General features: G+C 36.6%; 2 protein-coding genes across 4 annotated transcripts in view; one reads left to right on the top strand and one right to left on the bottom strand.

The window, feature by feature from the left end:
* Positions 1-2050: 2050 nt before the first annotated feature.
* Positions 2051-2991, top strand: LOC128864885 (piggyBac transposable element-derived protein 4-like). The gene is made up of 2 exons (XM_054104645.1): positions 2051-2804; positions 2858-2991. The coding sequence occupies exons 1-2, from the start codon at positions 2051-2053 to the stop codon at positions 2989-2991; spliced, it is 888 nt and encodes a 295-aa protein (XP_053960620.1).
* Positions 2992-6445: 3454 nt separating this feature from the next.
* LOC128863675 (serine/threonine-protein phosphatase 6 regulatory ankyrin repeat subunit A) overlaps positions 6446-18474 on the bottom strand; it is a 79602-nt gene continuing 67573 nt past the window's right edge. For 2 of the 3 annotated variants that reach the window (XM_054102955.1, XM_054102953.1), the window contains 4 exons: positions 13237-13466; positions 11612-11740; positions 10071-10179; positions 6446-9647 (listed from right to left, as the gene is read on the bottom strand). In XM_054102955.1, the coding sequence (XP_053958930.1) occupies positions 9364-9647; positions 10071-10179; positions 11612-11740; positions 13237-13466 (752 nt within the window). In that variant the 3' untranslated portion in view covers positions 6446-9363. Of the gene's footprint in view, positions 9648-10070; positions 10180-11611; positions 11741-13236; positions 13467-14236; positions 14449-18474 lie in introns of all 3 variants that reach the window. The other variant, XM_054102954.1, reaches the window with a different exon arrangement.

The raw sequence follows: 18474 nt of genomic DNA, 5'->3' as shown, positions 1-18474 counted from the left end.
TTTTTGGCTTCTGTAGGAAATCAAATTGACGAATAGCCGACGGCGAAAATTTATTCAATTTGTATTTTCAAACAAAGGTGATGAAGAAAAAATTATTGAATATTTATTATATGCGCCAACATTTCAAATCAAAGAAACTTTAATATTTGGATTTAATTTAAAAAACTACATTATAAAACGACCTCTCACATTTTGGTACGTGCGTTTTATTAAATTTGATGAAAGTTTTTACTAATTTTTTGAGTCGAAATTACTTCATAGCATACAAGTGTTTTGGTATATCGACATATGTATTTACATTTGAATATGCATTTATTTGCTCCTTTGGCAAACCAAATTTTTTTCAATTTACATTTTATTACAGGGAATAATAATATACATACATTTGTATGTATGCATTTTCTAGATAGTATAAAACTTTAAAATAAATAAATGAAAACTTCAAAGGAACGTATTTGCATATATGGGACAACTAAGTTCAATTGCATCTTTTTTAAATATAGTGTTGCACGCATATGTACTGTGCACTGAAGCAACATGACCTACCTCACGAGCATCGCCTTATATTTCATGTAAATAACCTAATGATCAAAATTTAACGTTCTCTGCCACGCATTCCAAAATGTTCTAGAACACAACAAAAACACATGCCTCAACATGCGTATGTCGTTCAAAGCCAAAATCTTAGCCTAGCGACTACAAAAACAAAATACATTCGTATACGCAGTCGCAGCGGCCACGATTCTTTTAGTCGCGACGGGGCTGGACAGTCCCAAATATTGCATATCAAAACGAAAGTAAATTCATTCATAAGTTCGAGCTCATATTTCTAGGAGCAAAGTACTTTCATTCATAAAACGAGCCGCCCATTTGCCAATTTTCTCGACCATCCGAAAATAGTCAATATTGGAATATTTCGCGTGGAATTATTTGCCAATATTTGATAAATCTTGAATTGTTGTCATGTCGAGGGGCCGCGGCTCCGTATGTAGCACCGTTATATGTATGTAAATATGTCTTCTAACTGTTCGACAGTCGCGAGTTGAATGCGAGTTAGATTTCTTGAACAATTCCAGCTAATCACATTTTTCTGTCCGCAAAGCCGCATATGTGTACCCTATGATCAAAAAGTATCGGCAATGTTTAAATAAAACCATTAACATTCTCTGGTTAAAGTATATAAATATCGTTTTTTAAATTTATTTTAATTGTTTTATGTTGTCAAAATCAGGTGATCTCAGACATTTTTTGACGACCAGCTGAGAATGTTTTTAGTTATGGATCTGTGCAATGACTAAATCAAAAACAACAGAAGCAATGAATTTGGTGTTTGCTTTTGGTCTCTAGAATTTAAAAATCGATAAACAAACTGCGACAATTTTACCAAATAAATAGAAGAAAATCAATGTTGATACTCTGCTGTTGCAACTGGTTTACATGGGAATGATGCAGTATTTATTGCATAAAAGAAAGGTAAACATAAACATACATACAACACCATAATCAGTTGTATGTCGCCAGCACTCGACTAAGAAGAAAATGTACTCATATTTTTACAGAAGATTGGGAAACAAAAAATTTAGCGTATCCTAAGGCGTTAGAATAAAGTACTTTGCCTTAACCCTTTCGACCCCAATGTTGCCTGTGAGCAACTTCGGCAGTTTAACAGCTTACGGAAAGCGTTCGTTTTGTTTTTGTCTGTTCGTTATAAATGATAACGGTACTTTTATGTATCTACTCAAAATATGAGCAAAAAAAATATCAGTTGTAGATCATTTAGCGAAGTTATGTTGAATAAACAGCAAGTGCAGCGCAGAAAATATTGTTGTGAAATTCAAAAGAGTTTTTAAAGTGAGGGATTAACTTTTATAATAATGAAAAAAATTAAAAAGTTTATATGCCATGTTTTTTAGCAAGGATTTAACTTTCTGAAACTGAATTTAAATTTGATTAGTTAAAAATATTAACCAGGTGAGTAATTTTCAAAGTTGCAATGTTGCCTGTGGGCAACCTTGGGCCATTGAAGTAATAAATATTTTTGTACTTAGTTATGAGACCGAAAGAGAAAGGATTGTCAGATGACGACATTGAGAGGATTGTTAACTTTGATTGGGATGCCTCTTCTGACGACGAAAGTGATGACGAGATGGATGACATTTCTGCAGTGCTAGAGAAGAATTTGGAAGGGATCGTGCAAAGAGGGGAAACTGTAGAGATTGACCTTCTCGAAAATATGATTGCAGAAGAATGTGAGCCGAAATCTTGTGTGGCTGATAATTGCTTTGAAAAAGTTGACCCCAAGACACTAAAGGGGGAAAAAAGGCCATTTGCACCTTTGGAGACCAGTTGGGAAGAAAATACTTTGAAGGTCGACGATGTGATGATGCCAGTAGAATATTTCTGCACTTTTTTTAATAGCCAAGTTTTTGATTTGATCACACAACAAACAGATTTATATGCGCTGCAAGAACACGGCATTGAGCTCAAATACACTGTTGAAGATATTAAACGCTATATTGGTATTTTGTTGTACATGGGTGTTTTAAAATTGCCTCAACTCAAAATGGCATGGTCAAAAGATTTAAATCTTACCGCTATAACAGATTCAATGCCGCGCGGAAAGTTTGAAAAAATAAAACAATGTTTACATTTCAACGATAACACTAAACAATCCAAAAAAGGCGATTTGAACTATGACAAGTTGTACAAAATACGTCCTTTACTAGACAGTCTCAAAGAAAATTTTGGAAAGCTACCCCAGGAAGAACATCAAAGCATTGATGAACAAATCATTGCGTTCAAAGGTATACATTCATAAACGTCATAATGAACATTTTAGTTTAAATTTTTGTTACAGGTCGATCGTCATTTAAACAATACAACCCTGCTAAGCCTCATAAGTGGGGTCTGAAAATGTTTACGGGTGCTGGAACCTCTGGATTAGTGTACGACTTTACGTTGTATGTTGGTGAAGGTACCTGTCCTGCTTAAGGATTGGGCCTATCTTCGGATATAGTTTTGGCTAAAGGACTTCCTAAGGACAAACATTTTAAGCTTTATTTCGATAATTGGTTTACGTCAGTAAGCCTTCTGATCTCGTTGAAAGAAATGGGCATATTTGCAACAGGAACTGTACGTAAAAACCGCATAAGCAATTGCCAACTACTTTCAGATGCTGAGTTAAAAAAGCGTGGAAGGGGATCTTTCGATATGAAATGTGAAATCAACAATAATATTGCATGCGTCAAGTGGTTTGACAATAAGCCAGTTCAACTTATATCTTCGTGTGGAAGCAATGAACCTGTTGGTATATGCAAACGTTGGAATCCAAAGGAAAAAGCTTATATTGATGTTGCAAGACCTGCGATTGTTGCTTCTTACAATAAGGGTATGGGAGGAGTAGATTTGGCTGACATGCTCATGGAGCTCTACAAGGTCAACCACCGTTCAAATAAGTGGTACATACGAATCTTCTATTGGTGCCTCGGAACATCCGTAACAAACGCATGGCTATTGTATAGAAAGCATTTAAACTTGATAAACCCGAGACAAAAGCATATTCCTCTAATAAAATTTCAACTAGAAATTGCTCATGCGTTGCTTACTGCCACTACTTCGCTCGGAAAAAGGAAAGGCAGACCATCGAATGTTGAAAAAGCTACCTCGATAGTATCCCTGAGCTCCCCATCAAGCAGCGTATCTTCCCAACAGTCCAAAAAGTACAGGTTCCATCCGAATCCTTCAGTCTCACAGCGTTACGATAAAATGGAACATTGGGTAGTCTTTAGTCAAAAGGGACGTTGCAGATTGTGCAAGACAGGAACCCCAATGTCCAAATGCCTTAAATGCAAAGCCACCTTTGCTGTAATAACAATAAAAACTGTTTTTTGTCATATCATACCTAATTTTTCAAAATAAATAAAAATCATTAAAAGTTGTTCGAAAGGAAAAATTTGTTTATTTTGTATACCACCATTGCCCAAAGTTGCTCACAAGCAAATTTCGGTAGCGCTCAAACCGTGGGGCGTGACGACTCAAAATTTTGGGCAACTGCTTCTTAAACAAATACAAAAGGATTAAAATTAAAAAAAAAAATTTCGTTCCACAGGAAAAAAGTTGGGGTCGAAAGGGTTAATTGCCGATTTTATAGTTGCCGAAACGACAACTACAGAGCAAGATGAGTGGAAGAGTGAGAAAGCTTTCCCCAAGCGAATCCGTACAAGGTGATATCAATAGTACAAAAACTAAATTTACATGTATTTTGTTATTGCATTTGGTGGTTTGCAAGCCAAAATTTGTATGCGAAATACTTTATTGAACATTAAAAGGACGTATGGAAATTTATGTTACTTGAATAGAATTAATTGAGTCAAAGTCTTGCAATTGAAATGAAAACAACAAATACAATATAATACGCCATAAAAGTTGACAAGAAATATTTGCATTTTTGTAAGCAATATAAGCGATAATCTCAGGTGGAAAAGAAACAGGCAAGTAAACGCTTTTATTATAAAATTTATTTTATTATAAACTTAAATTTTTGATAATTGCACAAAAAAGTGCGTGCATACGTACACATTAGTTGATTGCGTTTTAATAGAGGATACGTTTTGTAACCTGAAATCAAAAGAAATTATGAAGTCTTCCGTGCGGTATTCACCTTTCTTCGTACGATGCTAAGCAATTTAGTCTGAGTTTATAATAATTTTTTTTTTTTAAAGGCTTGGAAACATTACTATACATTTAACATTACTGTTTGGATACTTTGCCTACTTACTTTCATTTTCATATAACTTTTTGCTCATTTCTTTTTCTGCCCTTACATCTGCTTGAAAGACGCACGACTAGTTGCTGTGGTGCCGCCAATCTGAATTTATTCTGCAAATGCCGTCCACGTGCAGGTGCTGTGATGATGTGTGTCGATATGGTCCTTCGTGCCGAATATTTGCTAGTGTTAAAATAAATTGTCTAACTTCGTACCAAAAAATTAAGTAAAAGGTCAGACTTTTCTTCATACAGTTACATACTTAATGTATTTATTTCAATAAAATTTTAAATGATTATAATAGTACAAAAACTGAATTTGGATACACGTTTGCTTTAAATAGTGTTAGGCTTAAAAATTACATATTAACAAATATTTTTACATGCAGTTCTTTAAATTATTAAATAATTCAAAACCTTAATATTACATGGCTTAATTGCTTGTGGTAGTTGATATATATATGTACATATTCATGTGTATATTACATACCAATATTTTATTTAAAAATGTGTGCTTGACACACAATTCCAAAATCTTAATTAAATATTACTAAACTAAATTAAGTGCAATAGGCTAACAGCCAGGATAATAATAATTAATAGGACTATGAATAAGTTCGTGCGGTTTTTTTTCGAAATTTGAAACTTTATTGACGTAAAATGGTTACAAATTTAATATTCAAAATATTGTCCATCGCTTACTACTACTTTTTCCCATCTTTCTGGCAATTCACGGATTCCCTTTGTGAAAAATTCGGTCGGTTTTGCCGCAATCCACGAATCGATCCATTTTTTGACTTCATCGTAATTACGGAAGTGCTGGTCAGCCAGGCCATGTTGCATCGATCGGAAGAGATAGTAATCGGATGGCGCAAGGTCTGGACTATACAGCGGGTGGGGTAGGACATCCCATTTGAGCGTTTCTAAGTATGTTTTGACCACTTGTGCAACATGTGGCCGAGCATTGTCATGTTGCAAAATAACTTTGTCGTGTCTATCGGCGTATTGCGGCCGTTTTTCTCGCAGTGCTCGGCTCAAACGCATCAATTGTCGTCGGTAGACATCCCCCGTAATCGTTTCATTCGGTTTCAGTAGCTCATAATACACAACACCCAGCTGGTCCCACCAGATACACAGCATAACCTTCAGGCCATGAATATTCTGCGCCGACGTCGATGTTGAAGCATGGCCAGGGTATCCATACGTTGCCCGACGTTTTGGATTGTCGTAATGGACCCACTTTTCATCGCCAGTCACAATTCGATGCAAAAAACCCTTTCTTTTGTGCCGTTGAAGCAGTTGTTCGCATGCCATAAAACGGCGTTCAACGTCTCTTGGCTTCAATTCATACGGCACCCAATGGCCTACCTTTCGGATCATTCCCATGGCTTTTAAACGTTTGGAAATGGTTGATTGATCAACTCCCAAAGTTTTTGCAACCTCTTCTTGCGTTTGAGCCGGATCTTGATCGAGCAATTCCTCCAATTCGGTATCCATGAACTTTGGCGGCGCACCCTCGCGTTCTTCGTCTTCCAAGCCAAAATCACCACTTTTAAAGCGTGCAAACCACTTCTGGCACGTTCGCTCAGATAGAGCATGCTCACCATAAACTTCCACCAAGATACGATGACTTTCGGCTGCTTTTTTCTTCATATTAAAATAATGAAGAAGAATTCCCCGCAAAAACACATTATTTGGCACGAAATTCGACATTTTCAAGTGTGGTAAAAATATTGTTGTTTACGCTTCAAATAAAAAACTTATACTGACGTTTGTGCCTTACGACAGTAGCTCTCCAATGAATGTTTGGAAATGTGGATCGATGGAATAATAATCAAGTTACGCCATCTGTTGTAAAACCGCACGAACTTATAAATAGACCTATTAAAACTTCCAAAAATAAATTTTCACTTAATTGGCCATCGTGAAACCGCCCGCAAGTAAAACAAAACTTACGTGGCAGTTTAAAATGAGGAATTGCATAGAGAAGGTAACTGGCCTGAACTTCGTAGAGAAGATATGTATATAAGAACAAAGTATAAAATTTGAGGAAATTTCTGATTAAACATGTAACCATTCTTTCTTTAGACGGTTAGTTGCAACTACCTTTCTCCGTTCATTTGAACTTGTAATATTTATAATGAGGTCACTATAGGAAGTAAAAATAGCTTTAGCTAAGGAAAAAATCTGTCTCTACATTTAGGTAAATTCTATGAAGTCGCTTTATAAGTGACGCAATTCGTTTTGTGGCTCCCTCTTGGGACAAGCGCATTTTATGCAATCGCCACATCTTCACTTTTTGCTGACAAGCGCGCGATATTTCTTAGCAATCGCCTCCCAATCGGCCACATTTTCAATCCGAGTCTGATTGGCAACGGTAAAGTTGCTTTTGTTCGCTGGTAGACCTAATGCATCATTTGAATAATTCTATGATATGAAGTTTTCGTCATGACTCGGCCACGGTGGGGCACATTTGCATTACTATTCTGATTGGCAACGGTAAAGCTCGTTTGTGGCCCAAGCGGTGAAAGATGTACGACAGACCGAGCCACCGAGTTATCTTTGACGCAGCCGCTCCCTATCTAATGGCACCTACGCACTCTTCGCCCATAAGCGCAAGATATTTTTTAGCGATCGCCTCCCAATCGACCACATTTTCAATCCAAGACTAATTGGCATCGATAAAATTCTTCTGCGACCCAAGCAGTGAAAGGTATACGACAGATAAAGCCACTGAGTCTATTGACAATCCGAAAGTTGTAGAGCAACATATTTTTCCATTTCATAAACGCAGGATGAAAAATTGTAATGAGATTAATTGCTTATTTGAGTTGTGGTGAGTTGCGAAATTTTAAGGTAGCGTAAGCTAGAGAGCGCAATTGTAGAGTGGGTCGGACTTCTCCCAACAATTAAATTTCCTACCATTCTTGATTTTCAACAGCAACTTGACATCAGCTTTTGTTTTGCTGGTAGGCCTAATGCATCATTTGAATAATTATACAATATGATATGAAGTTTTCGTCATGAGTCGTATACGGTTGGGCACATTTTCAATCCGCTTCTGATTGGCAACGGTAAAACTCGTCTGTGACCCAAGAAGTGAAAGATGTACGACAGACAGAGCCACCGAGTTATCTTTGACGGAGCCGCTCTCTACCTCTGAGCCTTTAATGGCACCTCCACACTCTTCGCCGACAAGCGCACGATATTTCTTGGCGATCGCCTCCCAATCGGTCACATTTTCAATCCGATTCTGATTGACAAAGGAAAAGTTCGTCTGCGATCCCAGCGGTGAAAGGTGTACGACGGACAAAGCCACCGAGTCTACTGACAATTCGGCAGTTGTAGACCAACATATTTTTCCATTTCATAAACGCAGGATGAAGAATTGTAATGAGTTTAATTGCTTATTTGAGTTGTGGCGAGTTGCGAAATGTTGAGGTAGCGTAACATAGAGAGCCAAATTGTGAAGGGGGTCTGACTTTGGTAAGGTGGATTAAAAACGAAACAGCATTGCACCAACACTTAAATTTCCTATCTTTCTTGATTTTCGACAGCCACTTGGTTCCAGCTTTTGTTCGCGGGTAGGCCTAACACATAATTTAAACCAGTCTATGATGTTGCTGCTGGAAAAATATTTTTCCAATTATGGCAGTGGCGCTGGCACATCCGCACCGCCACCGCTACCTTCGACAGAGCCGCTCTCAGCCTTTGAACCCTTAATCCTTTTGCTCAGTCATACATATATGAGCTGTCACGAGCATACATACATATATGAATGAAAAGGCTCAAATGGTCTTGTTTGCGTTCGTAATACGAAAAGTCTGAAGCTGAGGGTTCGGGGTGAGAAAAAGAACCACAATCTCGATATTAGATGCATTAGTAAGAAATCAGAGATTCTTTTTGCCATTGGTGGCACCTGCGAAGTGTCGAGTTACCGAGTTTAAAACAAATTCTATTGCTTAAGTTTAGAAAGTTATGCAACGCGTGGAAGTGTAAATGAAATTTTCATGATTAAATTTTAATTATATTAAAAGTAAATTTCTTATCTGCAAAACCTTTAATACAGCTTTATTTTCAATCTTATACTCAACTGGAAAACATTTTTGCTTTGTTGTTTATTAAATCTTATTACATAATACTTTATTTTGCTGGCTTACAATACATTACATACAATTAATTTACAGTTTGTGTAGTTTTTTAGAATTTCATAACGGCAATAAAGTTTTTTTTGTGACACTTTATTTGCATATTCTATCTAAGGTAGACGAATTAGGAAGTGTTTAAAGCTTTTAACTACAATTAAATTTCTCTATTATTTGATTTACTTTTTTCTATCTAAAACTTATTGTTAAATTTTTTTGATTAACGCTAAAACCCATTCCTTCTTAAAACAGTTAGTTACAACTATATTTTCTTGTTGACTTAAACCTGAAATATAATTTATGATTAGTTTGCTAGTGACTTTCGTAAGCTTGTGTGGCTCAACGTTCTACTCGATGGAAATGTAGCCATGGGATGTGCTTCAAACGCTCAATGAATGCAGTTGTTTAAATGAAAAAAGCTTTTTCTATTCTCTAAATGAGGAAATAGCTCTCTCTACACGTGCAACAATTGTTCTTGTGGTTGCGCTGCTGCAACATTATTTCCCACCTGTGCCGGCGGCGGTGGCGCACCCGTACCGCCACCGCTACCTTCGACGGAACCGCTCTCTGCTTCGGAATCCTTAATCGATCCGCCCTCCTCGTCACCGACAAGCGCACGATATTTTTTAGCAATCGCCTCCCAATCGGCCACATTTTCAATCCGGTTCTGATTGGCAGCGGTGAAACTCGTCTGCGATCCAAGCGGTGAAAGGTGTACGACGGACAAAGCCACCGAGTCTACTGGCAATCCGGAAGTTGTAGAGTAACATATTTTTTCCATTTCATAAAAGCGGGACGAAAAAGTTTAATGAGTTTGATTGCTTTTTGTGGTGTTAAGAGTGGCGAAATTTTGAGCTAGCGTAAGCTAGAGAGCCAATTATCTGTGTCATAGTTAAAGTGGAAAAAAGTTTTCCTCCTTCACTTTTTAATTTATTATAGTGAAAATCTGCGCAACTATTTACATGTGAGCTTTCCATGAGCTCAACCCGTTTTTAAGCTCCTTGGATCACTTCGCTACGCGTAGCTGCAAAACTCGCTCAAAGCGTACGCTCACTTCACGAGCTTCACAGTTAAATCAGATTACTTGTGAAGTGGGCGTGGCACTTGGTATGGTGAACTAAAATTGGAAAGCAGCGTTGCAGCGACACATACATTTCCTACCTTTCTTGATTTTCGATAACCACTTGGCACCAGCCTTTGTGCGCGGGCTGGCCTGACGTATTCCCATCATCTGAACCAGACTTGGACGCTTCTTTTTCTTCATACGAGCCTATGCGATAAGGTTGGCGTATAGAGCATATATGGAGGGATACGGTGGATTGTGGTTGATGATCGGCAGTGTACAAACGCAAACGCAGTGGCGTTGGCAGTTGGCAGGCAGTTGTTAGTGGAGGCGAGGACAAGAGACAACAACAACAATAACAAACACATATGAGTATGAGTGGCGGCAATAGACAAACATCTACTAAAAATCGTGCTCAACATAGTGCCGGGTATAGTGTATTTAAATAGGGATAGGCACACATAAAGGGCATTGCATTCTGTTAGGCGTAAACATTTTTCTTCTCCACCAAATAATTTATGTGGCTTTGCGCAAATGTAAAGTTTTATATGAAAAACCAAAAATACTTAATATAGTCACTGGCATTAAAATTTTAATTTTATGGGAATTTCATTATGAAGTGAAAGTGAATATGGAATTCACGTATAAAATATTAAAATATAGATTTACATACATATGTATTCAAAGGGTGTCAACCGGTTTTGTAACAAAAAGAAAAACAATGTCTGCCTTGGAATTCAACGGAGAATCTCTTTTGCCCACAAGTCCTCTCTCGACGATCAAAACTATCACTTTATAAAGCTTTCATTACGCACGTATGGCGCAGAAGCTTGAGCGATGATAATATTCGATGAGGCGTCCCTTGGACTGTTTGAAAGAAAGATTCTCCGGAAGATTTTTGTAGCTATCCATAGTGGAGTGAATAAAGATCCAGCAGTTTCGTTGGCTGGGTCATATCTTCCGAATGGATCCAAACGCTCCGACTCTGAAAGTATTCGATGTGGTACCAGCTGGTGGTAACGGAGAAAAGAAAATGCCTCTTCTGCGCTGGAAAGATCAAGTGGAGAAGGACTTGGTTTTACTTGGTGTGTCCAACAGGCGTTGGTTAGCACGCGAAAGAAACGACTGGCGCGCTTTGTTAAACTGGTTATCGCGCCAATCAAGAAAAGAAGCCTCTAAGGTTATTGTAATCATAGACTTAAATAAATAAATAAATGCTTAAATTAACAAAATTGTTTCTGAATGCGCTACTGAAGTATTTTTTTCTCATTTTTGAATTTTCTCATATGAGCGCCTTTGTATTTGCAACGCCCTCTGCTGCCCGCCCCTATATTAGAGAGTGACATCGAGTGCATGTGGGTGAGTACAACAGGCAGATTGGCTGGGACCAATGCGAGCTGACAGAGTTAAATACAAAAACAAAGGTGTTTAATAGAAGTTTAAAATAAAATGTGTACGTAAAGGTATTAAACGAGCTAAACTAAATGAGTTGTTGCCATTTCGTTTTAAATGGGTTGGGGAAAAGGTCAACTATTTCTGTGTGTTAGGTAAAATTGGTGTTGCAAGTAATTTTTTTTTTTTGTTTTTTCGTGGGGGATAGACCCGTTAGAACAGCTGTTATTACACTCTTGTTGTTTACCTTGACCTTCTCGACGATCCATATAAACCACGTGGTAACTAAATTAAGCGGAGATGGCGCAGTTGTGGTGCGATGCATATTGCGTATAAGCTTGGACAGTCCGAATTTCCATTCAATATCCGATTGAGCCTATATTTCTCGAAGCAGCCATTAGGCATTTTTAGTTTTGTTTTTTTTCAAAAACACAATGCATTCCAAAAAGTGAGCATATATTTTTGCATGATTGGATGATGTTTTTGGAATGATGAGTTGCAATCCGTTAGATGTGCACAATAATTCATGTGTTGTGAATGTTGATGAAGAGATGGGAGAAATAAAGAACAAATATGCAATATTTCATTTTTAAAGCAGTACAAAATTTCATAAGTTTTATAAAAATGCTGAAAAATTAAAATTTATTATAATACATAGAATGGCCTGCAAGCGTTGAACATAATTTAAACCATTTCTAATATTGCTATGCTACCAAATTTTTCTCCATAATTAAATGGTATTGCCTATTAGCCACAGAATTGAAATGTTATTGCCAGCTGCCGTACACAATATTAATTTTCATCTGCTTAGAAATATATTTCTGCACTTTCATATGCATATACTGTGTAACGCAATAAGATTTCAATCCAGCACGAACGCTTTCGAAGAGCTATGTCATCGATAGTTTTCGTTCATTGAAAGTAAATCAATATTAGAAATTCACAGTTTACAAGAAACGAATTGAACACAAAATTTGTTTCCATGCAATCAAACATGCAAAAGTTATACAGCAATACACTTAACTGAACCGCTAGCTCTAAGACAAAGCCTCACACTGAAAGCTCACAGCCGTTTTACGGTTTGGCAGGCCTAAAAGCTCGACATTTATTTTTAAAAGCAAAATTTTCTATGCCATTACTTTTCACTAGACTAACACATAGAGGCATTTTCACATAAAATAACTTCTATTCTAATAAAAAAATAAAACAACAGCTTAACACAGCACTAAACTAAGGAAAGCTAAGCTTTTGAAATAGCACTTCGTCATCGTAAAGAAACAACCGCACTTTAATTGTATCTTTAAGACCCCTTTGCGAACACTCTTAACACTGATTTTTCGTGAACTGAAGTTGCAAGTCTGGGCAAATGATGGAGTTACTTTAAACTGCATGTGAACTCGTATTTGGTAACTGGAAATAAGCTTTGATTTGCATTGGGCATTACTAGGCCACACGCTTATTTATATGTACACGCCTGGAAGCTGCTAGAGCTTAAAAGCTTTAAGTATCTCAACATTTTTGCACAAAGCTTCCGCATTTTCTAACCTAAAAACTTTAATATGCTTGTGCACTTTTATTTTCGTTATTTTTAGGCACATTAATATTTACAGGTAATGTTTTAGAAATACAGGTTTGCAAGCGAAAGGTTTTCTTAGAAAAAATAAAAATTTTGCTTCAAAATATGCAAAAGCATACAAATGCGATTATGTCATCCATATCCCCGGAAGCTTTCGTTCTCTGACTTGATGAAAATTACTTTAGCAGAAATTTTATTTACTTTTACCACACTTTCTCAATCAGTTAGTTAACATAAACGAATAATTAGATATGTTTGTATGTATGTACCGAGTAGGCAAAGAAAGGGAATACTACCTGGATCCGCTGGTAGGTGTCAGACATCATAGCAATCAACAGGTTGATCAGCACAACCACCGACACCAGCATGTAAATGCCGAAGACTATTTTGAACAGATACTCCACCCAGTACGGCTGAGTGGGCTCGGCCACGTTTTGTATTTTGTCTACTTGCGTTTGTTCGGTTGTCGTCTGACCGAATACGGCGAAGAAGAGCAATTCAAAGGAGGTAATCGGATGCATGCGCACTACGTTCCGCGCAAACACAAGCAAGCACATTAACGAAGAGCCAATAGGCAGGACGTGGCGCACAAGAGGTGAATAATGATAAATAATATGACAAAAAAATCAACAACAATGCGCAAATCACAGCATTGATGGCGTCCATATTGGTTTTTGATTGCATTTAATTTTTTATTTAATTTTAATTTTATTTATTATTTTTTTTTTATTATTTAATTTTTTTTTTTTAAATATTATTTTGTTTCATTAATTTAATTATTTTTAATTTTTTTATATAATTTTTTTTTTTTAATTTTTGATTTTTTAATTATTATTTTATCATTAATTTTAATTATTTTAAATTTGTTTGCATTTTTATTATTTAATTTTTTGTTTTTTAATTATTATTTTTTTTCATTAATTTATTTATTTTTAATTTTTGTATATAATTTTTTTTATTATTTAATTTTTTTGTTTTTTAATCATCATTTTTTTTATTAATTTAATTATTTTTAATTTTTTTATATCATTTTTTTATAATTTTTTGTATACATTTTTTTTATAAAATTTTTTTATATATTTTTTTTTATAATGTTTTTTTAAATATTTTTTATAAAATGTTTTTTTCGTTTGTTTTTAATTTTTTTTTATATAATTTTCCAGTTGGCATTACAATCACATTTATTTCATAGATTGTAAAGCATTTGTTATTTTCCAAATTAAAACGTGGTAAAATGTAGGAAGAGAGAACAGAAACAAAAAAACTTACAATTAATAAATTGCATGCGATACCAACCTGTATGCGTTGATAAGTATCCGACATCATAGCAATGAGCAAATTAATGAGAACAACCACAGACACAAGCAAATAGATGCCAAATACGAACTTGAACAGCACCTCGGTCCATTCGGGACGCAGGTGGCGCATTGGATTGATGTCCACGGTCGTTGTTTGTCCAAACACGGCGAAGAAGAGACGCTCGAACGCCAAAAATGGCGTCATGGGTCCTTTAGATATTTGCGTTCATTTTTACATGTTTTGTTTTCAGTTTTTTGCAGGGTTCATCATATTTTTGTGTGTTAGGTTTATGAAGGAATCGAAATAAATGCCAAGAGGCAGATTAATTAGTAGAACTTCATTAAGTTTATGCAAAGATTGCAAACACGATAGCGATATTTGCGCATTTGGACACCGAGTGATTGTGAAGTGTGGCAGCGTTTGTTTTTATTTTTTTTTTATTTTTTATAACAGTTGAATTTTGTTGAGGCTGTGCTCCACTCACACTTAAAGCAACACATTTTTGAGGTACGAGTAACTAACATCGATTTTGCTTTGTGCAGAAGCTGTAGGCAAAACCCCCTGGAATGGGAGATACGTATGCCATATAGCTTAGGTTAAACATCAACATGCGCCAAACGAATAAAAGAAAGTACAGCATATAAAGCAAACGAATGTACGCAAATACCAACAAAAATCGAATGGAAATAAATGCAAAAGATATTGTTTCAAGTATTCGTAGCCCTACCATCTATATATCTGTACGTTTGTATATTGAAATATCTACTCCATTGTCCTAAGAGTTCTCAATTGTCGTTTTCCCTCTCGCCAATTGAAATTTGGACATCATAATATACAATCCCGAGAAAAAAGGGGCCACAGCATTTTCGTAAAATCAAAATTATATATTAAAAAACTCGATTTTACTTAATTGAAAATACAAGATATCGCGAAAGACTTTTTAACGAAAGGAAGTTCATAAAAATAGCTTTAAGCTTTTTTGGATTTTTTAACTTTTTCCTAAAATCTCATTTACATTACCACAAAAATTAAATAAAAAAATATCAAATCGCCGTTGTCAATAATGAGTTTACCAGAAAATGTAATTTCATTGCTTTTAAAATTTACACAAAATACTAGAATTTAACTTAAATGTAAAATTTTCTACTTAAAATGAAAAAACGTATAATTCCTAAGGTACACCACAAATTTCACGTACAAAAAAAAAAATTTCGGTTAACCTTATAGCATTGACAGACAGCGGCGTTAATCGGGATTACCGGCGTAGTTATTATTAGAAGGCCATTACGCATTGCGACCAGAGCTGATCTATTGTGAAAGGCCTATTTTGTAACCCTTTTTAAAAATTTTAGCACAGTTACGATACCACCAAGGTGGTGAAGTCTCTGTCTGCCCAACGCAGGACATTCACAAAGCCCATGTTCTGAGCTTTCTATGTCCGTTTCGCAAAAGCGGCAGACATTGGTCTCGGATAGACCACTATTATTTAGATGGTACCTGAGGCTGCAGTGACCTGTAAAGTATCCTGTTAAAAGACGCAGATCTACTCTGTTTAGTGAGAGAAGTTTGGCAGATATTCCTTTGTTGGGACTTAGGAATAGTTTAGCTTGACGCTGACCGGCACAGTTTAGCCAGTGTGCGGCAAGTTTTCTTTCTTCCCATTTCCTAAGGAATTCATTTATGTGGCCTTTTGTTAGTCCACAGAAAGGCTCAGGACCAGTAAGTTGCATATTTGCTCCTTGTTTTGCAAGGTCATCAGCCATTTCATTTCCCTCATGCCCTTCATGTCCCGTAATCCAGCATAGTGTTACTATGTTGAGGTTTCCTAACGTGTTTAGAAGGTTTAGGCAATCATTTACGAATTTAGAGGTGATAGTTGTTGATAGAAGGGCTTTTAGAGCCGCTTGGCTATCTGAAAGTATGTAGATGTGAGTAATTCTCATTTTCCTTCTAAGGCATTCTCTCACACATATTTCAATGGCATGTATTTCTGCCTGGAATATTGTTGGGTAGGATCCCATCGGAATCAATTTTTGAATTTGGGCCCATTGATTCCTGCCCCTGTTCTACCATTTTCCAATTTGGACCCATCAGTAAACCATAGCCAGGTTGGGAGCCAGGTTTGAAAGTGATAGAGTTAGTTCTCCAGTCTGTTCATTCATTAATTATAATTTGGAAGTTCCTGAAGAGTATTGGTTTGGGTGATAGTATATCATCCCTATGAAGAATGGGACTATGTAGGAAGTCTTCCAAGATCTTTAAATGTCCTTTCATATCCCCACTTTTAAGTTCAGCTTCCCTTTTAATTAGAATTGGAAGCGGTGGTATGTTCAGGAGCACACGCAATGCATCCGTGGGACATGTTTTCATAGCCCCTGTAATACCAACACATACCAGGCGATGCAGTTTGCTTAATTCGTTTGCTGCCTTTCTTTGCTTGACCTTGGGCCACCATGCTAAGGATGCATAAGTGACTATGGGTTTCACAACTGTGGTGAATGTCCAGAAGGTCATTCTAGGGTTTAGTCCCCATGTCTTACCAAAAAGCCTTGTACAGGCAAAGAATGCCCTTGTGGCTTTTGAAGTAACTCTCTCAATATGGGAATTCCACGTAAGCGTTTTGTCAAGACTGACGCCAAGATAGTTCGCTTCTATCGAGAGTTGAAGTGTTGTTCCATTAAGGGTCGGACATTTGAGATTTATGTTCCTTCACCTAGTAAACGGTACAAGTGTTGTTTTGGATGGGTTGATGGAGAGCCCTTTTTCCGTGCACCATTTGTTTATTATTGTAAGGGCTTGCTGCATGCGATCCGAAATGGTTTCCTCATGCCAGCCTAATACATAAAGTACTAGGTCATCAGCGTAACCCTGAGTGTGAAATCCTAGGTTATTCAGTTTGTGGAGAAGTTCATCTATGACTAGAGTCCACAAAAGAGAAGAAAGAAAGCCACCTTGAGGGCAACCTCTTGTGGCTTGAATAGATTTGATTGTTCCTCCTAGTTCGGTGCTGATCGTCCTAGATTTCAGCATGAATATTATCCATCTAGTGATGGGTTCAGGTACCTCCTTTAGATATAGGGTATTATAGATTGCCTCATAGGAAGTGTTATCAAAAGCTCCTGATATGTCAATAAATGCACATAGAGCTATCTGTTTGGACTCAATAGCCTTTTCAATAACTGCTACCAGGCTGTGTATTGCAGTCTCAGTGGATTTTCCCTGTTGATAGGTAAATTGAAGTCGATGCAGTGGGAATTTAGTTAGTTCTGATTAAAATTTGTTGTGTGATCTCATTTAATTATTGGGTTGGAAAGAAGTTTGTAACCTTTCTTTGACACAAAGCAATTAACTACAAGTTTAGGGCAGGTTATTCGTCTTCTAAAAAATAATTAAATTTATTGTGTATAAGGGTCGTTGCCCAAACGAGAGCAACAAAGGAAAGTGATATTTTTGGTTTTTCCAAATCCCTTTTCTTGGACAAAAGCACGTGTGGACAGTGCTCAATTTCCTCATCTTTTGCCTGCACTTGTGCTTGGAATGCAGTGAATTGCTCGTGGGCAAAATCTTGATATTCGACTAGAAAGGCTTTTTCTTTTACCAACTCGGAGCGATGAAAGCGTTTTTGATCAAGCAGTTGACCCTGTAGCTGGTTGCATTTGGATTTTTCGTCCTTAAGTAGCTTCAGTGTTGTGGTTAAAAATTCATGATTTTTGTTTTCTTCGGCTCTTACTTCCGGAGATTCGATTGCACCCGATGATGTACTGATATTATAGCAAAGACGGCTTCTTTTGCTATTCTTTTTTTACTCCAACACAATATCCGTACACCATTCCCATGTTTTTTCTCTTTTAAATATTTTATAATAATACACTTTGCAAAATTATTTTGGACGGTTCGTGTAACATACTTCAAATCTCGAATGTAAACTGACTCGTTGCTTGAATGTCCCCGGGTTTATATAAGCAAATTCGCGTTCTGCAGATAAGGCAAAGTTCTTATCAGCATCCCATGAATCCGCGTAAGATTATGGCAACAGCACAACAACAATAATATATGGTGCTAAAAATTCGAAATAGGTTATAAAAAGCCCACAAACGAACAACAAAAGAACATATCACTTGCGCATTTAAAATAGAACTTCTCAAGAAAAAGACAATAGATCAGTTGTTTTAGTGATGAGACCCTTTATAGTTGCACCTTTGCCTCAATAAAAGGTTTTTCGATAGTCACCACGT

Source organism: Anastrepha ludens, chromosome 5 (genome assembly GCF_028408465.1).
Source record: "Anastrepha ludens isolate Willacy chromosome 5, idAnaLude1.1, whole genome shotgun sequence".
Taxonomy (NCBI): Eukaryota; Metazoa; Arthropoda; class Insecta; order Diptera; family Tephritidae; genus Anastrepha; species Anastrepha ludens.
This window is presented reverse-complemented; position numbering and strand designations above follow the sequence as displayed.

Bases quoted from the DNA above. Each gene is read 5' to 3' on its own strand.
- LOC128864885 (XM_054104645.1), top strand. From the start codon at position 2,051: ATGAGACCGAAAGAGAAAGGATTGTCAGATGACGACATTGAGAGGATT. The intron at 2,805-2,857 runs GTATACATTCAT...TTTTTGTTACAG, and splicing joins ACAAATCATTGCGTTCAAAG to GTCGATCGTCATTTAAACAA.